General features: G+C 40.4%; 1 protein-coding gene across 5 annotated transcripts in view; it reads left to right on the top strand.

Annotated features, from left to right (window-relative positions):
• The first annotated feature begins 270 nt into the window (after positions 1-270).
• PTBP2 (polypyrimidine tract binding protein 2) overlaps positions 271-19,789 on the top strand; it is a 43,682-nt gene continuing 24,163 nt past the window's right edge. For 2 of the 5 annotated variants that reach the window (XM_061379118.1, XM_061379117.1), the window contains exons 1-3: positions 421-568; positions 2,001-2,031; positions 13,641-13,716. In XM_061379118.1, the coding sequence (XP_061235102.1) occupies positions 561-568; positions 2,001-2,031; positions 13,641-13,716 (115 nt within the window). In that variant the 5' untranslated portion in view covers positions 421-560. Of the gene's footprint in view, positions 569-2,000; positions 2,032-13,640; positions 13,717-19,789 lie in introns of all 5 variants that reach the window. The other 3 variants (XM_061379120.1, XM_061379116.1, XM_061379119.1) reach the window with 3 other exon arrangements.

The raw sequence follows: 19,789 nt of genomic DNA, 5'->3' as shown, positions 1-19,789 counted from the left end.
TAAAGATCATCCAGTTCCAAGCGCCTGCCATAGCATCTCACTGTTCAACATCTCAATGTTAGAAGCTTCAGGCTTAATGTCTCCTTTAGAGAAAGCAGAAAGGCTTATTTGCGTGCTCCACGTCGGTGCTTGCCCTGGGGTGCCGGGCCCGGCGCGGCCTCCTCACAATTCCATGAGAAGAACGGTCCTGCTCCCGGCGCCGGGAATTGTGTCCCCGCTCCTGAGGCGGGAAGCGGTTACTCTAGGGCAGCAATGGCTGCCGTTATCCCTCCCCTCCGCCGCCGCCGCCAGCTTCCCGCCCTCGGCGGGCCTCGATCGCGCCACCTCCGGCACCCGGCTGCTGGCAAAGGCTTCAAGCGGCACCCGCGGCGCATGCTCAGTGGCACGGCGCATGCTCAGTATCGGCGGCGCGGAAGGGGGGGGCTGGGGAGTGGAGTGCGGCGCTCGGTAACGCTCGGCGGTTTCCGTGCAGGCCAGGCCGCCATTTTCTGACCGCGTTCCCGTCCGCGTTGCCCGCGCGGCTGCCAGTCCCTCTAGCCCGCGATCTGTCCTGCTCGGCGATGGACGGGTGAGTCGCAATCGCGGCCGTGGCACCGCCGCCTTTCGGTGGCGGGACCTATCCCGGTGCCAGGGGCGTCCCCGAGGCGGTGGGGAGCGGCCGCTGCCCCGGCGGCGGTGGGGACGGGGCGGGCTTCTCGCCGCGGGACAGCGGGTGGGAAGAAGGGGCTCAGCCGCTCCGCAGCACGGACCCCTCGGCGGGGTTTGCCGTTTGAACCGCGGAGGGCTTCGGGCCGCCTTCTACTTAGTGTTGAGGCGCCGCATCTAAAGAGGGGGCATGATCTGCCCCGTCTGTCCCATCTATCCCCTAGTGCTGTCGTTCTGTCCCGCCTTTGCCTGCCCGCAGCCCCGGGTTCCCCCCTCCTCAGCCGTGGGGAGCCCCTTCGGGCTCGGGTTTGTTTTGGAGCTGCCTAGAGGGGAGGAGCGATACCAGCAGGAGCCAGATGTCGAGCTCTTTTGTTTTCAGAAACTGCTTAATAAGCCCTCTGGCTTCTCCCCCCCCCCCCCCCCCTCAGGTAGAAGGATGCCTTTATGCGTGCCGGAGACTCGCTGTGAAGGCCTTAGAAGGGAAGGTTTGGAAGGAGGCAGCCATTCAGGACAGAGAGGGCCAAGGCTGGGCAGGCATTGTACACAGGCCTTCTTTTTGTTCGACCTGGTGGTTGTAGCCTTCCTCAGTGTAAATACAGCGTCTTCCAGTTCCTGTATGGCCTATTGAGTTGTTTACTCTTCTTCAAACAGAGAAGCAAACCTCTGTTATGTTGCAAGCGCACAGCCTTTCAACTGAGAGTTCTAAAGGCTTTTTATGGTTAGTTGTGATTGTAATGGTAGGAGTTGAAAAGCCCGTCTGAGGAGGCTTGTTAATGAGTATCACACTGTGGAATGCTTTCACATACCCTTGTTTGGCCTTTTCTGTTGGTGTGGGCTTAGGTTCCTTTTGGTGTGAGTTATCATGTCACAATCTCCAAGAAAAAGATAGGCCTTGCTATACCTGTTGCAGAGTTTCATATAGGTGTACCTGGTTAAACTTCATATATGTGTTACCTGCCAATGTGCTCTTTTTTTTACAGGCTAATTTAAAGCAATGTGTTCATTGCTTTCTACTGTAAGATCTGTAGGGTAGGCTGTATTGCTGAACTAGCTGTCTGGTTAGTAGGGGTGTCTGGAAAAGTTCTGTACTTACAAATTCTTTCACTCTGTGGTCACAGAAATCCGAATTTCCTTTAAATAGATTTCTTGGCAGTGCTGCTTTGGAGTCATGCTTGCTTGAGACTTTGGACTCTGGCTTTTGAAAGTTGCTTTTGTACCTGCCCTTAGCCCTGCTGTGTTCTTTGAACCTATTTTCTCGATTGGGGTAATTGTTGGCTATTTTAATTGCACTGCTTTGAAAAGTTGGCTTTGTAAGGATGAATTGGTTGACTTCCTGTTTTTTTCTCTCTTTACAGCGTTGTCACCGATGTTGCTGTTGGCGTTAAGGTAGGATGCACGCTTGGCAAATAAGGGGGGAGATTGTTGATACAAAGTGAGCTACTTTCCGCGTCAGTAATTTCAAATTGTAAGATTTTAGCTGGTCATTGTCAGCTGATATTTAGTCAGCAGTATATGCTTTATTAACCAAAAATCCCTAGAGATAACATCCAGGCTCTACACAAAAGACTTTGCCAGGCACTGAACTGTAAACAGTGGCATTAGATTAATGTAGTGGTGTCAGCTTCTTATTTTTAAAGCTTAGTTTTGCTTATTTTTTTTTTTTTAACAGCACTTTCTCATTGTTGCATGGTGACTGGAAAAGACATGTTTTCTTCTTCTCCCCCATCCAAACCAGTTACTACTGAAGTTGAATATGACACTAAAAAATGGGAAGTAGAATTTATGTAGACAGAGAAGGGGGCGTTTTCTCTGCTTTACTTTTTATTTCTCAAGTAGTTATGAATTTATCATATTTATTAAAACAAGGGAAGAGCTTCCAAATCGTTAATTTACTGTGTACTTCACTTCTGTGTCCGCATCTGTTGTGGGAGTTAGTTCAGTACTTTGTAGAAGCAGACTGAGAAATAATGAGAATGCAAAGATAATATAGGACAGGGGAACTTGAGCTTCTGTTAAAGAATGCATGCAGGCAATTCTGTTTCAGTAGAAGAAACGTGGAAGTTTTCTAGTGCGCAAAGGGAAGTCTTCACATTTGTCCAGAGACTTTGTAGTTTTACTACATCACTGCTTTATCACCTGAAGCTGGTCTGTGTTAACTGCTTGGTTAGCGAGGTTTTGTCTAGTAAAGCTCTTTGGCTCAGATTCAGCATTGGTCCTGTTGGATTTGGACTAGTTCTTATATAATACAGCTAGCTTGTAGATAACAGCAGCTATTCTGCCAGTATGTATACCTGTAGTATGTTTCTCAGCAAGCTTGCTTCTAGGAGGAGCTAAAAGAAGTCCGTTACAGATCTGGGTCTGTCTGGCCCCACAGGTTCATGCAGTATTGAAGACAGGCTTAAAATCATTCTCTGAATCAAGAGGGAAGTGTAGTTCAAGTACCCTGTGAGAGCTAATCCCAATCAGAAACACAGGCTGGCATTGTGTCTCTGTTGACGGGGAGGAAAAAGTGTCAACTGATTAAAACTGTATTTAATAGTTTGGAGGAATACCTGAGGAAGTTCAAGTCTTTCAGAACTAAACTGCCCCCATAGTTGTGGGGCAGAACTATTTATAAATTGCCCTCGATCATGTCTAATGAAACAATTTCAGGTAGACCATGTATTGCTTAAGCCTTAAATTCTGACATTGTCACTTCGGGAGAAGTAAATGGATATAGTATCCCTTTCATTCGTTACTGTGAGTGACTGAGGAGAATTTGAGTATTCATGAAGTATATTGTGTGTAGTACAATATTGGAACCATATTTTCAGATACTAGACACAATGAAATGAAGACACTTCAGATGACATAAGTGCTTCTTTTTGTTGATTGTAGAAGTTGTGTTATGAATGTAATATAAAAAAGGAAGCAAGCCAGGTGTATCAGAGGTAGTAATTAAAATCAATACAAGGAAAGGCTTGTCTCAAAAAGAAGTCTCAAAAAGTGTGCTCTTTGCCTTGTAGAAATGGACTTCCTCTTTGGATTTTAAAAGGAAACAATCCATTTATGCACAGAAGTAGTGGGAATAAATATAAAGGGTGATGGTTTTCTGAAGAAAGCTGTTAAATACGGGAGGAGTAAACTGGATTGTATTCTGGAGCTTCTGTAATTATCTCAAGATACCAACAGGAATGGAAAACGGAATTTCTTGCTAATTGGTGTATGCAGTTTGGGTAGCAGTCTGATGTGAGCTTCAGCAATGTTTTCTGGAAAGCCTTGTGAAGCATTTGCCTTTTATGTTCTTTGGTGACTGTTCATAGCTCTTGATGAACTGATGTTTTACAGTTGAGAAATGTTTTATCTGTATGTCATTTATAAATTACCAGGAACATCCATGTGGCCTTTTCTTGGCTGTTATCTTTTCTTTGGGGTGCTTTGGAAATGTATAAGGAGCAAGTTTTGAGTCCAAGGAGTTGTATCAGCAGTGTTAATGCTCTATTGACACTGGTTTTACTGTAACTGGATAGTTCTTGGAAGTGGATAGGGATTTACCTGTGTGAAATCACCTTACCCAGGACATTTGTTTGACTTGATGCGTTCCTGAGATTTTCTGCCTACTGTATTATGCTGATCAGTCAGTTATACAGCATGTTTGTGATACATTCCGTTGTACTTGGAGAAAGGAATTGTGACATACGACACTTTTGTTTGGAAAACAGGGAAGTGAACGTGTTACAATTTTACCCCCATTTGTAAAAGAGTAATAGTAGAAGTTAACTACCGTAGTCTAGGAATTGCCTATGAGTTAAAAAAGGGCTTTTGAGCTTTGGGGGCTGCATGTGGGCAAGGCCAAGTATAAAGTAAAAGGAATACTTGCTTATAATGTTTTATTAACAGTTTTACAGTCTTGGAGTTGTAATGAGGCTTCTAAATTTGAAGCTATTACCAGTTATTTGTGCTGTTCGTGATTTGATTGAAACCATTTTTGTTCATCGAAGTGTTGAATGTGCAATCTTGGGTTTATTTACGTGTTGAGTCACCAGAAATTAATGCCAAGAGCTGAGGAAAATATAAAACTCAAAATAGAGGTGGAAAAAATGACACATACTCTTTGAAAACTTGGTTTACACAGAGTAAACGTGGGGATTTGCACAACTCAAAACATGCAGTGGGAGCATGCTTCCAGGCTAAAACCTGTCAGAGGAGCAGTGCACTTTAATTTCTGAAGGCGTTAGAACATGTCAAAATCCAGTAATCTTCTGTGCACGTGTGAAATAATTCGTATTTGATTTGGTCTTTAGTGTCTTGTTTTGCTCACCTAGATTCATGGAGGCAAGGAAATTGCACTCTGCACAGTTTACCCCTTATGTTCCAATTTCCAAAAGAACAGGAAAAAAATGAGCTTTAGCTCCTGAGTCTCATGTAACTTTGGGAATTCCCCTTGTATAGAAGCAGTTGGTACAAAGTGGTTTTGAATAGAACAGAGCTAAGGGTTCCAGTAATGATAATATATTACATAGTTCATAGTTTGTTTGAAATGACCAGCTAGTTACCTACTAATCTCAGATTTGTCATTGTTCACTGGCTATATTGGTTTGAGTACCAGATCTCATAACTGCAGCTTGAGTTGCTGGCTTGTGTTCTGTTTGCAGCTATGATGTTCTCTTTACAGTTACGGTACTTTAATCTTGATAAGTAAACTGATTTGCACTTGGAGTGATACAGCCTTTTTCAACTGTTGAAGTGAACGTATGAAGTATATAATGTAGCTTTTCTCTGAGTAATTGAAAGAATCTTTGGAGCGGTATAAAATGTGATGTAAAGAAGATACATCACACAGGTGCAGGAATAAGTTTGGTGACATTTTGGTGTGTATTGAAGATGGTATTTCCCTTTTACTGTATTTCAGTGGGTGCCACTTCAGTCGGATGTATCATCTTTCTCCTGCATGGCATGGGTAGCTCTGCTGTAAATGGGGACTGAACAATTGAGTGACTCATTTAGTATATGTGCATTGCACATTTCATGTGCAGTGGTTGAAGTGTACTTCTGCCTGCTGGGAGAAAAGAAACAGTCATTCCTTCATGAATGTGTTATTTGGTATATAGCAGTTGGGAATTTGCAATGCTGTCAACACCGCTTTGGGCTGTGCTGGCCAAAAACTGAACTTCAGCTTGCCAAGTGTGGACAGCCCCAGCTGTACTTAAGAGGGAAAACCACATATATTCCTGTAAACATAGTTTTGTAATGTGTAAAGATTTGGGAATGGCCTTTTTCCCCTCAAAGTCAGGACATCAGCCTTTGCATTATGCTTAAGAAAAAGAGGCAGTTCTTGGTGTGTATGCAGTTGGTTATGTTATGGTTGGATAGAAGATGCCAAGGAGTGCTCTCCTAGTACTTTCTGGTAGGTTTCCAAACAATAATGTGTCCCAAAGTCCCCCTTTTTCAGGGTTGCTGAAACGTAACCTGCGGGACTAGTGGTACTGGGGAAGGGGAACCCATGAGAGGCAGGAGCACAGAGATGTAGAGAAGAGGGCATGAAGTAGATACAGTGTTGCTACTTTTTTAACTTGAGTTCTGAGAAGTAATCTCTTTTCTTATAAAATTATAGAGCCCTGACCCTTTTTTGCTTCTAATAACTGAGAGTGTCCCTATGGTGGGAATAGAGACATTGTGACTTCTTATTTGAACTGCACACTGTATCATGAAAACGTGTAGGAAAAAAAATTGGAAATTCTCGCAAGCAGGTAAGTTGAGGCTAAACTTAAGAAATGAGAAAATATATGTAAATAGCTTTTTCCTTTCAGGTTTTTCTTCACTGTTGTGATTGTAGATACTTAAAAAAAGCCATGGAGTGGTAGGATAAAAAACCTGGCTGGCCATTTGAAAGTCTGTTTTATTGTGTTTAAACTATTAGAATAATACATTTGAGATATCTTTGCATGTCCGATATAACCACTAGTAGATTCCTAGTAGATTAGACAAAGAGTCTGCTGAGGGCAGTGATATGAGAAAAATGGGTTGGTTGTGAATTAGATGAACTGTTTTAATTTTGTATTAGCCAGGATAACATTCTTAAATCAAATTCAGTGTTCAGTAATAGTTGTAGCAACAGTAGACAGCAAAAATGTACAGGACATTCTAGCAGTGAAGTGGGAATGAAGCGTGACCATATTCAGAAGTTGAGAACTGGCATCTGGATTTGGCTTTTCAGCAAGGAAACGTGGCCTTGGTGATAAAAATCCCCCAGCTTCCTACAATGAAACATGTCTGCTCTCTTTTTTAACAGAACTTCTGTAAATTTACCCTGTTGAAAGTTACTTTCATACTGTGTAATGTGTGTGGAAAAATGTGGAGAGGAAAGAAAAATGTTGGAAATTAGTGTCTCTGTAGCAAGTATGCATCAATATAGGGAAGGCTTGGTGTACCTGTTTGATTTGTTTTGATGTCTGTCACTAGTTGGAAACATAACACTTCTGTTTGTCTCTTAATTGAAGGGGTTGTAAAAGGAGAAATGTAGTCACCTTCATCATCTGAAAAATAGGAACCAATACCAGCATGAAAATACCTTTCTCCTTTCATAGAATTATAGAATGGTTTGGGTTGGAAAGGACCTTAAGTTCATCAAGTTCCAACCCTCTGCCATGGGCAGGACACCTCACGCTAGAGCAGGTTGCTCCAAGCCCTGTCCAACCTGCCTTGAACACTGCCAGGGATGAGGCAGCCACAGCTTCTCTGGGCACCCTTTGCCAGCACCTCATAACCCTCACAGAGGAGAACTTCTTCCATCTAACCTGAACTTCCCATTTCATTTTGAGCCCATCACCTGTTGAGTATTTCTCATTTCTTAGAGTTCTAGGCCATGTTTTTACAAGCAAATCGAACTGTGTTCCAGTTTTCTCTGTCCCAGTAATGTCCCTGTTGTTCCTTGAGCAACAACTGTTTGGGTAGCAACACGCCTCTCTTGGGAACTTAACCAGGGTAAGGCTGAGCTGACACAACAGTGAGTTACGTCTTTTTAGCTGGATTTGTACCAAAGTGTGTGGTTGCATAAGTGCTTTTAGCACATAGAATTGGGGAGGACAGAAGTTGCTTGGGCCAGGTAGAAGATAGAACAGTTGATTTTGGTGGTTGTTGGTTCTATGAGGTTCTAGTTTTCCAAGCTATTAATGGGACTGTGATGTCTTGTTTAGGGGTTTGGATTTTAGAGGTGCAAGTACATAGGTTCTTAGCTTTTCATAAAATTAGGGGTTTTATGAATGTGTAACATCAGTACTGAATTACAGACAAAATAGCCCTAAATCTTTAAGTTATTATTGCAGCATAGCAGAAAAACAAGTAGAAAGTACCTTCTTTTCATATTGAATCTTCTCATAGTGGGTCTTTGAGATGTAGGAATTGCTACTAGAGGACCAAATTGGTACATCTCGGTTCCATGCCTCTAACCAGAATGCAAGGAACACATCCAGGTGGTAGCTCTAGCAAGTAATTCTCACCTGTTCTAACTTACTACCAGTTATGTGCAGCTGCTTCAGAGTAACACTTTCTTCTCTGGTGAAAGTAGAGTAGAAAGTCTGAAATGCTGAAATAAAATCTGTGTGCTTCCTCCTAGAAGTTGGAAGCATCAGTTGGTATTAAACTCTACTCTTGCCTGTTGTCTTTCATTACAATTGAAAGTGTGAAGATTTCCAAATGAGGTTTAAGTGCAGATTTCATTTTTTATTTTTTTTTTTTACTCTTCAGTCCAGCTTGATCAGCTTGATCTTCAGATACTTCGGAGAAATTTGGCTCATTTCCACATTGTATTTTGAGAACCTGGAAACTTTTCCGAGGAACTGAGCCTTGTCTCCTTTCAGCTTAAAGCCTTCTCAGCTTCCCTTGATTGCGCTCTCAGTACTTGCCAACTTTGTGTTTTCACAAAGTAGATTCATGGCATATACTGTGCATACAGTTAAAAAGAATAAAAGCTTATTTTTCTCTTAGATTCTTCCTTGGTGAAAAAAATGAGTGCAAAAATGGTGAACTAGTTGTTAGGATAGATAAACAATGTATGCTGGGCTGAGGACAGCATGAAAGGGAACTGAAGTGGGGAAAAAAGGAGAATACAGATAATAAGCATTAAAAGGTGGTCATATTCTACCCAGTTAATGTGATACTGAATTAAAAGAAAGTGATGTTATCAATGAAGGTAGGGTTCTTATGAAGTGGGAAAAAGCTTATAGTTTAAATTGTATGATTTGTAAAATACTTACTAACTTACATGGAATTTATTTTGGATTGTATATTTGGACGTGGCTTGCCCTGTCCTAAATGAGTCTTCTGTGATCCTAAATGTTCAAGAGATGTAATGGCCTATTTACCATGTGGATTAGGTGTTTTGACAGTAGTGCTTGCAGTCAGAGCAAAGGGCAGATCCGGTATTTCTTCTTCACTAAAAAGTATGTGAGGGTGTATTTGTGCAGTGTTTCATTAAAAATGTATCCTGTCAAAAATGAAGCATTCATCAAATTCTGAGCCACTGCATGTAAACTGAATGAAGTTTAGAAATGCTGCGTTGAAGGGGTTTGAAGTGTGTTGTCCTGTCCCCCAAGTTAAATTCAGACGTTGAATATTGAAGCAGCGTGCTTACAAGTGTGTATCTATTGGAAGGGAGTGCTTCATGTCTGTGTTGGAATTCCCATATGCTTTTTATTCCTCTCCCATACCATCAAGTTTCTGGCTTTTACTTTTAAACTGTTCCCAGATGTTGTAAGGAATGAAATGTTTTACAACGCTGTTAGATTTCTTGAAATCATGAGATCTGTCTCCTGGCTTGTCATAGCCCTTGGGAAATCTGTGCCTGTAGGCTGAGAATGACTGTAGTAAATGCACAGTGCAGCTTAAGTTCTCCTTTCATCTAGGGGAGGAGTAGTGGAGAGGGAGGAAAGTAGGGTGGGCAAAAGCATCCTGTTCTTGAGAGAGGTTTGTAATATAAGCAAATTTGGGTACCATGCATGAAAGGATTTATCAGAAAATGTGTTTTTCAGTATCTTTGAGTGTATTCTGCCTTTTTTAGTGGGAATTAAAGAAATTACTTCAGATGATGCTGTTGACTTTTTAACAAAGTGCAGTTTTGTCGCTTGTTTCCTGGTTTTATTAGTATTGGTTTAGTGTTCATGTAGTGTATCTAGACATGCTTCTAATAAGCCTTTTGTAATATGCTCAGTTTGTTTGGCTAGGTTTAGCCAGAACTTTTGCTGAGAGTCTCTTCCTAGCCTGGAATTACTGGAAAAAGAGCTGATAATGTTTCTCTTCCATAAACAGTTGTCAGAAAGGTACTTTGCTTTAAAGACTAAACCTCTTTGGTAACTCTGAAGCCAGAGTTGTTACTCTTGAGGGTTTTTTTTCTATCTTGGATGTAATAAAACTTGGGGAATGATTGAAATATTTCAAGCCCTATCTGAAGGGTGAGGGGAAGATAGTTGGCAAAGACTTCTAAATAGTATAGTTTTGTTTAGCCTGGAAGGATAGTATGACTGGAATGACTTCCTGACATTACATAGCTACTTAATATAACTGGTGATAGCATGAAGCTTCATAGTAGTCTGGTGGGGGAGGGAATCCAAAATCCTGCTACCTAAATCCAGCTTGTGTAGTGAAGAATTCTGAGTTAGCTATGACAGTTAAAGCAAGGAGCTAGAAGATCTCCTTTATGTAATTCCACGGGTTGATGCTATACATGAACATGCTGCATGCTGATCTCACACCACGGATGGAAATTTTCTCAAGGATGTGATAACTTGGGCTTCCCTGAAAGTATTTAATGACTTCAACAAAATCGAGGTTTATTCACTGCAGGAAGTTTGGTGATTCCCCTGTTTATTTTGTGTAACAGTGTTTCAGCAGATGCTGGTTTCACGAAGAAGTGTTCTAGATTGATCTCAATAGGAGTTTGTCTGTCATTGAAGATTAATATATATTAATATTCTTGAGATTGGCAGGAATAAAAATACGGCATAGGAAACTTCTGCGCTTGAGGACTAGCTGTCAGGCGATGACCTATTAATAGTATAATAGCAGTTTATACTTCTTATTTTGTCCTTTATAATCTGCTTCCCTCATGCTAAAATGGGTATTCGGTTTGTCTCTACCATGTTGCGGTTGTAGGAACTGTCCTTTACAGTCTATGCTGAAATAAAATCACTGTGTTGTTTTCTGTTTGTCTGTTGTTTTAACTTAGATTTTGTATTTGTGTGTTCGTGATCTTCAGTCTTGTTAGACAACTCAAACCTGCTTTGATTCTTTAGAACACAGCAGTTTGCACAGATGGGGAAAAGAGTTAACTGAACATTGCTCTGGGATCTTAGATTCTTCACTGAATCTGATCTGCTGTGTTCTTCAGAGATCTGAGTTTAGTTTCCTTACCTCTGAAACACTCGAAAGAATTTACCCAAATAGGTTGAAAGGTTTCTTTGCTTTGCATGATTTGACTAGCATGACTGCTATGCTTGAGAATGAGACTAGTGAATGTTCAAGATGCTTGGGGAATGGTTTATCATTCTGAAATCCATGTGTGAGAGAGCTGGATGATTAAGAGCTTTGCCCTTGGAAACAAGACGCCAGTCCTTTTTGGCTTAGCGTCCCCTAAAAGAAGATGCACATAAACCCAAAGTCAAACACCCCAAACCACTAATTGCATAAAGACTTCTCTCTGCTGAATAAATATAAGTAAAAGAATTATTTATGTCTGTGCTCTTGTTTAGGAGGTGCTTGTGTCACATAGTATTACCAGTCTTAAAGGGAATGTATTTGCTTATTTGAAATGCTTATATTAAACAGCTTTACCAGACAACTGTCATCTTAAGATAGCCCTTTTTGAGGTAAATGACAACTACCAGACAGTTACTACTTTTGATTCTGTAATTTAACTTCTCTGTGGCCAAGAACATCATGAAAGAACTGCAGAGGTATCTAAGCTGCTTAAGAACCGATAAGGAAAAAGACCTGTGTATATTTAATTACTCTAGTGGTAAGAGATACTTTTGTCTTTTCTCAGAAGCTTGGCAGATAGGTGTGGGAGTGAGTTAGCAGAGGTTTGCTCTACCTTTGTGGTTTTATGGTGAACTGGAAGAACATACTGTATCCAAACCTGGACATCTGTGGATCAGACTTGTGAACACTGATTTGTGACAATAAAACAAATGTAGAATTGATGATACATGCCAGTGTAAGGAATTCACATTTCCTTGTTCTTCTGAAACAAAACTGTTAAAACTTTTACAAGTGTAATGACTAAATCTTGTGATTGAATGTATTCATGACATTCAGAATGATGTTTCAAAATGAAAACTCTTCACTGTTCATGAAACACAAAAATACAGTAACTTAATATCCACTCTGTTGAGTAATTTGTACTCCTTTTGGATTCTTCTGCTGTGGGTTAAGAAATAAACTGCTTTTTGGAAGCCTGATTTACTAGGAACGAGAAGTTCATGGAATCACTCTTGTGTGCTGTTAGCAGCTGCTGAAGTAACTTCTTGAAGCTGAAGACAACTAAAATTTGAAATATTTCAGAATTGTTAAGTTCCTGCAGTTTGGGGAAGAGCATTCATTGTACTGGGGATACAATACATAGTAACTGCTGTGCTATTGGAGATGAATGCCTGGCATATTAAGGGAAGAAAAAATGCTGAGTTATCTTAATATGCCTGATTAAGTCTCTGCTGCTACTTCTGCCTATTCAGTTGAGCTCTCCAGGCTACAGACAAGGGCTTCCAAACAAGGAAGGAACTGCTGTTATCACTGAGTGAGCGAATACTGGTAGTAATCTTGAACTTTGCAGTATTCTAGCTATGTAAATATTATAGTAGAAAACTAGAACCAATCCCTGGGTTGGTGTATTGTATTTGAAGTAGAAAGAAGGGCAGTCTAAATAATGTAGAGTTTCCATAGCTTCTCTAATTTGTTTTTCAGTTTTACCCAGCTACATCTAATTAGAGATCTGTACTTAGATTGAGACGCATGGTCCTTCTCATGGTCCTACTTTGTCTTGGTATCAGGCATTACTCAGTTGTAAAGGAAATCTGTTGTTGATTTGATAGGCAGGTTTGTTGACTGCTATGTACCCTTAAGAGCTTAGAGTATTCAAACAAGATTCTTCAGAGCTGATGTTGAAAAATGAGTAAACTTTACTGGCTCTATGTGTGCAGTACACATACAGAAGCTCTTAAAAGTAGTATGTATTTCAGGTCTGAATTAAACTAACATATTGTTCTGTGTATGAACACATACAGTGCACTATGATTAAATGGGAAAGGTTTGATTTTATGCATCTTGCAACCGTGCTGCCTCGAAGGGTGAGATCCTCCTGTAATTTTAGTGTGCAGTATTGAAGTACTATGTAAGCTACGTTTGCTGACTGTTCTTGACGTGCTGTTGTAATGTCCACAGCAGGATGAAAACCACTGGGTTTGGTTTTTGTTTTTTTTTTTGTTTGTTTGCTTGGGGTTTTCAGTTTTGTTTTGGTTTGGCTTGTTTTGTTTTTATTTTTTACAAATAGGGGTGTTAGAAGCGAGTTAAACACCGTATGTCTATCTGTACAGATTTCTCTTTTAGCTTCAGTTAGAATCATGTAGTATGTACATATATTCCAATAGTAAACCAGTAAATGAATTTAAATGTGACTGAAATAGCCTAAACATATTTAATTCTAATAATATTTTAATTGGAAATGCTGGACGCGATTAGTCAGTTTTCATTGTGTTTGGAGGTGGCTTCATTTCAGTGGTGGGTGAAACAACTGTGCTTAAGCTGCTCTTATTTCAAAGCTTGCCATGTAAATATACTGCTTTACTTGGATTTCAAGTTGTTGCACTGAACTGAAAAGAGGAAATCTGCCAAATCGGGAGAGGTTTGGTTGTGCTTGCTGAAGTTCTTCTAAAAGTTTTCCCTTTCAAACTGACATTTTTAATATCATCTTTAAAAACTCACTAAATAGAGGAAAAAAATATCTCTTACTGTCTCTTTCTTTTTAGAGAGGATCTGACGAACTTCTTTCAGGCAGTGTACTCAATAGCCCGAATTCTAACATGAGCAGCATGGTAGTTACTGGTAAGTGACACCCTTTCAAAGGAGAAATCTATCATTTATACTTGGACTCATTTCATGTTTACGAGGGGAAAACACTGAAACCAGAATCTGTTGTGCTATAGAGGGATGAACTGTTGGCATGCTGTAGTGATCTTGTATCTACTCACAAACCTTGGATATCTAAGAAGAATCCCATGAAACAAGAGACAGCTTTCAGCTCTCTGTACACTAAATTGTTGGTGGGTGATGGGATGAAAAATTACACTTGTCTTGCATAGCTGCCTTCAAAGTAAGGAATTGCAACTGCCAAGCAAAGGTAAACAGCTTAACAACTCCAGAATGACCTCCTTTTTCAGACATGGACATCTGTGAGTCTGGGCATTGCAGGAAAGAACACTGCCAGTTTTATAACGTCGTGTGGATTTGGAACAGCAGAGTTCTGCGCTGTTCTGGTTTAGACTGCTAAAACAGTAAACTTCTCACTTTGCTCCTTCAGCCTGAGATTGCAGTGGTAGAATCTCAGAATGTCAGCACAAAGTGGGCATAGTGGTTCTTTAGGCACATTGCTGGTGATGCTGGCTAGAAAGACTTCATGAATTGGCATACGCTAAAATGTTTTTTATTGCAGTTGACACTTCTTTACGGTGAGCGTCCTTTGAGTTCGCTTGGAAGGCTCACTTCAGAGGTCTTTTGCTCTTTTTCCCCTCTCCCTAGGTGTGGAGGAATTGGTTCATGGCATTAAGAGTAGTGCTAGACTTTCCAAAGAATTGCCTGGTTCACTGCTTTAATCTGCCAGATCAATTTTTCTGTCTATGTGCTGAGCAGTAGAGTAGCTGATATTAATAGCAGACTCTTTCCTTTTAACCTGATAGTAAAAGACTGGGATCTAGGGTGCAATTTCTTGTTACATTTAGGGCTGTGATGGCAGCTGTTGCCAGGATGGGTAGTTCTGTGCTTTCTCATCCTACATCCTTAGCACAGGCAGAAACCCTCCCCCAACTCCACATATTTCTGCTCCATTCTCTGTGTTGAAGTGCTCATACACTTGCTAATCCAGCAGTAAACTGTACTGCCAAATAGTTTCCCTTGGAGCAACTTACTCATCAGTCCCATGGCTGCACGGTTGCTAGATTCACTGTGGGGTGGAGGAGTGTGGTGGAAGAAGAGAGGAGAACCACTTCCATTGGCAGTTCTGTAACCAAAGGCGAAGAGATGATACTTCTTTGGAATAGCTCAAAAGTGGGATGCAGTGCATTCATAGCCATGTTAAAACTCCAGAACATTTGTTTACCTCCCCTGCTTTTCTTCCTTCTGCTTCTGAAAGAGCTTCCTTGTTTTTATTTTGTTGATGTCCTCTGCATTGCTGAATATTAGTGCTTCAGCACTTTGCCTTACTTAAATGAGAAACTAGAATGAAAAGGAATTTGGGTTGCGTGTGTGTGAGGGTTTGGATTTGGGCAGTGGGAGGGAGAACACTGTCAACAGGACTAAATCCTGAATGTTACGAAATTTTCCATGAGATTTCATAAAAACTTTTAGTTCGGGAAAGTTAAGTGCAAGTGAATTTATCAAAGGGAAAAAAAACCTGAAATAAGAATGAATGTCATTACAAGTTTTCAGACAAAAAAATACAGAAGCTTGTCTAAGATACTCAAACTTGAAATACAAATCCTTTTTTCCTCAAAAAGCTCTTAAAAGAGTGCTTTGATTCCTTTATGTGAACTTAAGAAGTTGGTGCATTTAACAAATACGGTTTTGTTTCCCCCCTCTTTAAGTTTATGTTTTGGGTTTTGTGGGTGTTTTTTTGGGGGGGTTTAGTGTTGAGGGTTCTTCTCAAAGAATAAGCATTTGTGAGAGGGTTTTCAAATTAATTGATTCGTTACATATCAAATAAAACCTTGATGTATCTGCAGGCATCCAGAGCCATAACTGACTTCTCAGGAACTCATTCGCAAACAGCAGTGCTCATGAGTAGTGGCCTGGTTTGTCTAGTATCAATTCCCTGTTAGAAAAGCTTCGATATTGATTGTGTAATATGTAAAGGAGGTTGATGAAAAAAAACCCTAACCTAACAAAACCCCCTAATCTAAATGCAGTGTTCTAGTTAAAGCCGTTCTGTATAGAAGTCAGTGGAAAGGGGGCTAATTTGGTTTGGGTTTTTTGGTTTTAAGCAGTTTGTTGGGATTGTGATCAAATTTCTCTTCTGCCTCCCTGCTTTTTCAATGGCATTTAAATGTTTAAATGGCATTGAAAAAGCCCTGTAGAGTAGGGTAAATACACAGTTCAGTGTTATTGCTGAATGTGTCCTCCCAAAGCCGTCTTGTTTCCATGGGACTGGAAGTAGTTTTTTCTAGACTTACACAGTTTATAAGTTCACACTGTAGACTTAGAAGTGATTAGATCTTAAATGGAAACCTGTATGTTGATTTTTTCCATACCAGTCTCCTGAAGCCAGGCGAGTTCAAGTATTCTTTATGTCTGAATTAATGTCTTTATTTTGCTTCAGTTATCCTGTTACTTTTCAGAAGAGTTTAAAACTTCCATGAACAGGTTTTTTTTTTTGCTGTAGCCAAGGTCTGGTAATGGTAAATCTTCCCCAGGGCTTAGTAGAATCTGTACTCATTAAGTTCTTTGTAAAGGAGACAAGTTGTAAAAATTGGCTTACTCTTAAAACTAATACTTGTTCTTGACCTGTATTCTCAAGAGTTTGGAATTGTCATGATTTTATGAGACCTGGTCATTGTTTTCTGGATGACACAGAATCACACATTGGTTTGGGTTAGAAAGGACCTTAAGATTATCCAGCTCTAGCCCCCTGCCACGGGCAGGGACACCTCACACTAGAGCAGGTTGCTCCAAGCCCCATCCAGCCTGGCCTTGAACACTGCCAGGGATGGGGCAGCCACAGCTTCTCTGGGCACCCTCTGCCAGTGCCTCAGCACCCTCACAGAGAAGAGCTTCTGCCTTAGATCTAACCTGAACTGCCCCTGTTTCAGTGTGAACCCGTCATCCCTTGTCCTATCGCTACAGTCCCTGGTGAAGAGTCCTTCTCTGCATCCTTGTAGCCCCCTTCAGACACTGGAAGCTGCTCTGAGGTCTCCACGCAGCTTCTCTTCTCCAGGCTGAGCAACCCCAATGTTCTGGTTTTGACCTCGATGTTTTCAACATCTAATCCCATGATACTTCTCCAAACACATATGTAAGTTAAGAAAGAGTGCTTGTCTTTGGAATCCTCTGAATCCTCTGAGGCTTACTGGTAAAAGCACAGAGAAAAAAACCAGTTGTTACTAGCAGTGCCCTAGTAGGCCTGAATTTAGACCAGGATCTTGTAGTTCACAGCCTCATTTCTTACTAAGTACCTACCGTAGAAGTAATTTTTACAGTGTTTCAATATTAAGTATATTAATTACTAATTAATATAAATAATAGTAATTGTATTTGTAATATAATTAATTAGTATTATAATACTTACTGTATTATTAATTACTAAATGCCTACCGTAGAAACCAAGCTTTAGGGGTGAGACTGGAAATGTTTTTCCATATGCTCATCTTATCCTTTTATCATGGTAACAGTTTCAGTAGGCTTTTTTGTTCCTCAGGTGCCATGCAGTTAGAATACTGTAATCCTTTAATGCTTTTATGAATACTCTTGCTCTAATTCTCTTTCTTTGAGAAAGGCATGAAAGGTGCCTGCTTTTGCTGCCCTATAGGGAGTTTTATATATGAATTCCTCTCTATTTTTGGTAAAAGAAACTTGCAGAATTGTTGGGCAAACATTTAGTTTGCGTTCTTATTGATTATTGAACCACTGGCAATTTAATGATATAGAATTAAGGAAGATGCTAGCATGTTTGACTGCTGTCCAAAAGGCAATATACTGGAGCATTTTCTAACCAGCTCTGTCATCAGTATCCATCCTACAGACTGTATAGGTGAAATTGGCAGTGTGTTTTACTGGGATTCACTGCAAGTCAAGTGACTGTCTTAAGTTCTTCCTGTGCCTTTTGCAAAAGAACAGCCTTAAAAGAAAGCTAAGGTTGGATAACTGAGGATGACTTCCACGTGAGTTCTTTTACTACATAGTTCTTATCTTGTATTTCCTGCTTTAGACATAATTTTGTTACTGTCCTTATTGTTGTCACATTTAATTTCAGGTAAGCATTTCTATTTAAACAGTCAAGGTTATTTTTCCTTTTCCTGAATGAGTTTGAGCAGTATGGCAGAACATCAGTCTGCAAACACTGAGGAAACAGTCACGTCTACTAGCTCACACTATGTTGCAAGGGAGGCCAGCTTGTCATGTTTTAGGTCAGCATTAGATCTTTGAAGTTCCTGACATGGATAAGTTGAAGTTCCATTGTCAAAACCACAGACCTGCTACTTCTTAAACTACTCCTAGTGTTTTCCTTCACCTTTTCTGAAAATGTCGTCAACGTTTCTATCAGAATCTTGCCTGGTTTGATCTCTTTAGACAGCACAACCGTCTTGCAAAGGTCCGTGAACTAAACTGGTTTTGTTCTGATGCCCAGCAATGACGGCAAAGGCAGTTCAGGTAAACGACAATATGATTTGGTAATGGGATTCTGAGAAAGCAAAGCTGAAGCCAAGATATTTCAAACGTGGTTTTGCCTCTGCATGTTTTTAAAGTCGTTAGTTATGTATTAATTAATGTTTATAAGGACCTGTAGTAACAGGACAAGGGGTGATGGGTTCAAACTGAAACAGGGGAAGTTCAGGTTATAGATCTAAGGCAGAAGCTCTTCCCTGTGAGGGTGCTGAGGCGCTGGCACAGGGTGCCCAGAGAAGCTGTGGCTGCCCCATCCCTGGCAGTGTTCAAGGGCAGGTTGGACACAGGGGCTTGGAGCAACCTGCTCTAGTGTGAGGTGTCCCTGCCCATGGCAGGGGTTGGAGCTGGATGACTTTAGTGTCCTTTCCAGCCCTTGTCCTGTCAGTACAGTCCCTGATGAAGAATCCCTCTCCAGCATTCCAGTAGCCCCCTTCAGACACTGGAAGCTGCTCTGAGGTATCTGCACAGCTTCTCTTCTTCAGGCTGAACACATCAAAGTAAAATTGGGTATTAGTTAACATTAATGATGCCTAAACATAGGTAATTTACTTCTGAAGCTTGCAAATTGATTACAGTTAGTAGTAATTGGAAAGATCTGAAGGAGGACAGTACATGTGATTGGAAAGGATAAGAATTTAATACTAGGCTATAATTTAAATTTCTCTACAGATATACGTAGGTATGTGGATGTGGATGAACTAAATTAATGGTTGAACTTGATGGTCTTAAAAGTTTTTTCCAGCCTAGTTGGTTCTGTGATTCTGTTCTATGAGTCTGTTAATGTTAATGCTTTGAATGTATCTTCTTAGAAATTAAGAAACTTTAAAAATCAGGCAAAACTCCCAAACCTTCAGAAAGCTTCAGGATCAAAGAAGTAAAATAGTGGCTATTATTATTAATTTAGGTAATTTCCCCTTGTCCTTTTCCTACAGGCCCTTGCCTAAAGTCCCTCTCAAATGAAGCTCGGTTCCTGATAGGTGATACTCTTTCTACTATTCTAATATTGATTGGTCAAGATTTTCCTTTGCACATTGCCCATGGTAAAAATCTTACCTGTTACTACTGGTTAATGCTCTAGTTCAAGTGGTGAGATTTCATCAATGTAGCAATGGCCAAGCAAGGCAAGGGTAATGGGATACGAAGTACTTGGAAGTATAAAGTGTTGCAGAACACACTTCTGCTCCCCAAACCCCAAAACAACAAGAAAAAAATCCACCAATCAAAAAGCATAAGTAAAACTGAACATCTAACCTTTTAATGTTAACATTAACAAAGGCATCCCTCAAAGAACTTTGTGATCATCGTGTTTTTATCTTATTTTTGAGTGTAGTGTCTCCTTTTCTTTTAGCATTCTTTCTCCCAAACACTTCAAAGACCAAAAGTCTCCTCTTCCTGTTTTCTATTTGTGACATCAGGCTAGGTATATATATTTAAGAGCCTCAGAAACAAAACCATAATGATTGTGTTCAGAAGCCACTGCAATATTACATCTTTCTGTCTGGTCATAATCCCTGTTTATAAATTA

Source organism: Neopsephotus bourkii, unplaced genomic scaffold (genome assembly GCF_033783945.1).
Source record: "Neopsephotus bourkii isolate Nb327-2 ecotype Australia unplaced genomic scaffold, CSIRO-AGI_Nbou_v1 NB_1768, whole genome shotgun sequence".
Lineage (NCBI taxonomy): Eukaryota > Metazoa > Chordata > Aves > Psittaciformes > Psittacidae > Neopsephotus > Neopsephotus bourkii.
This window is presented reverse-complemented; position numbering and strand designations above follow the sequence as displayed.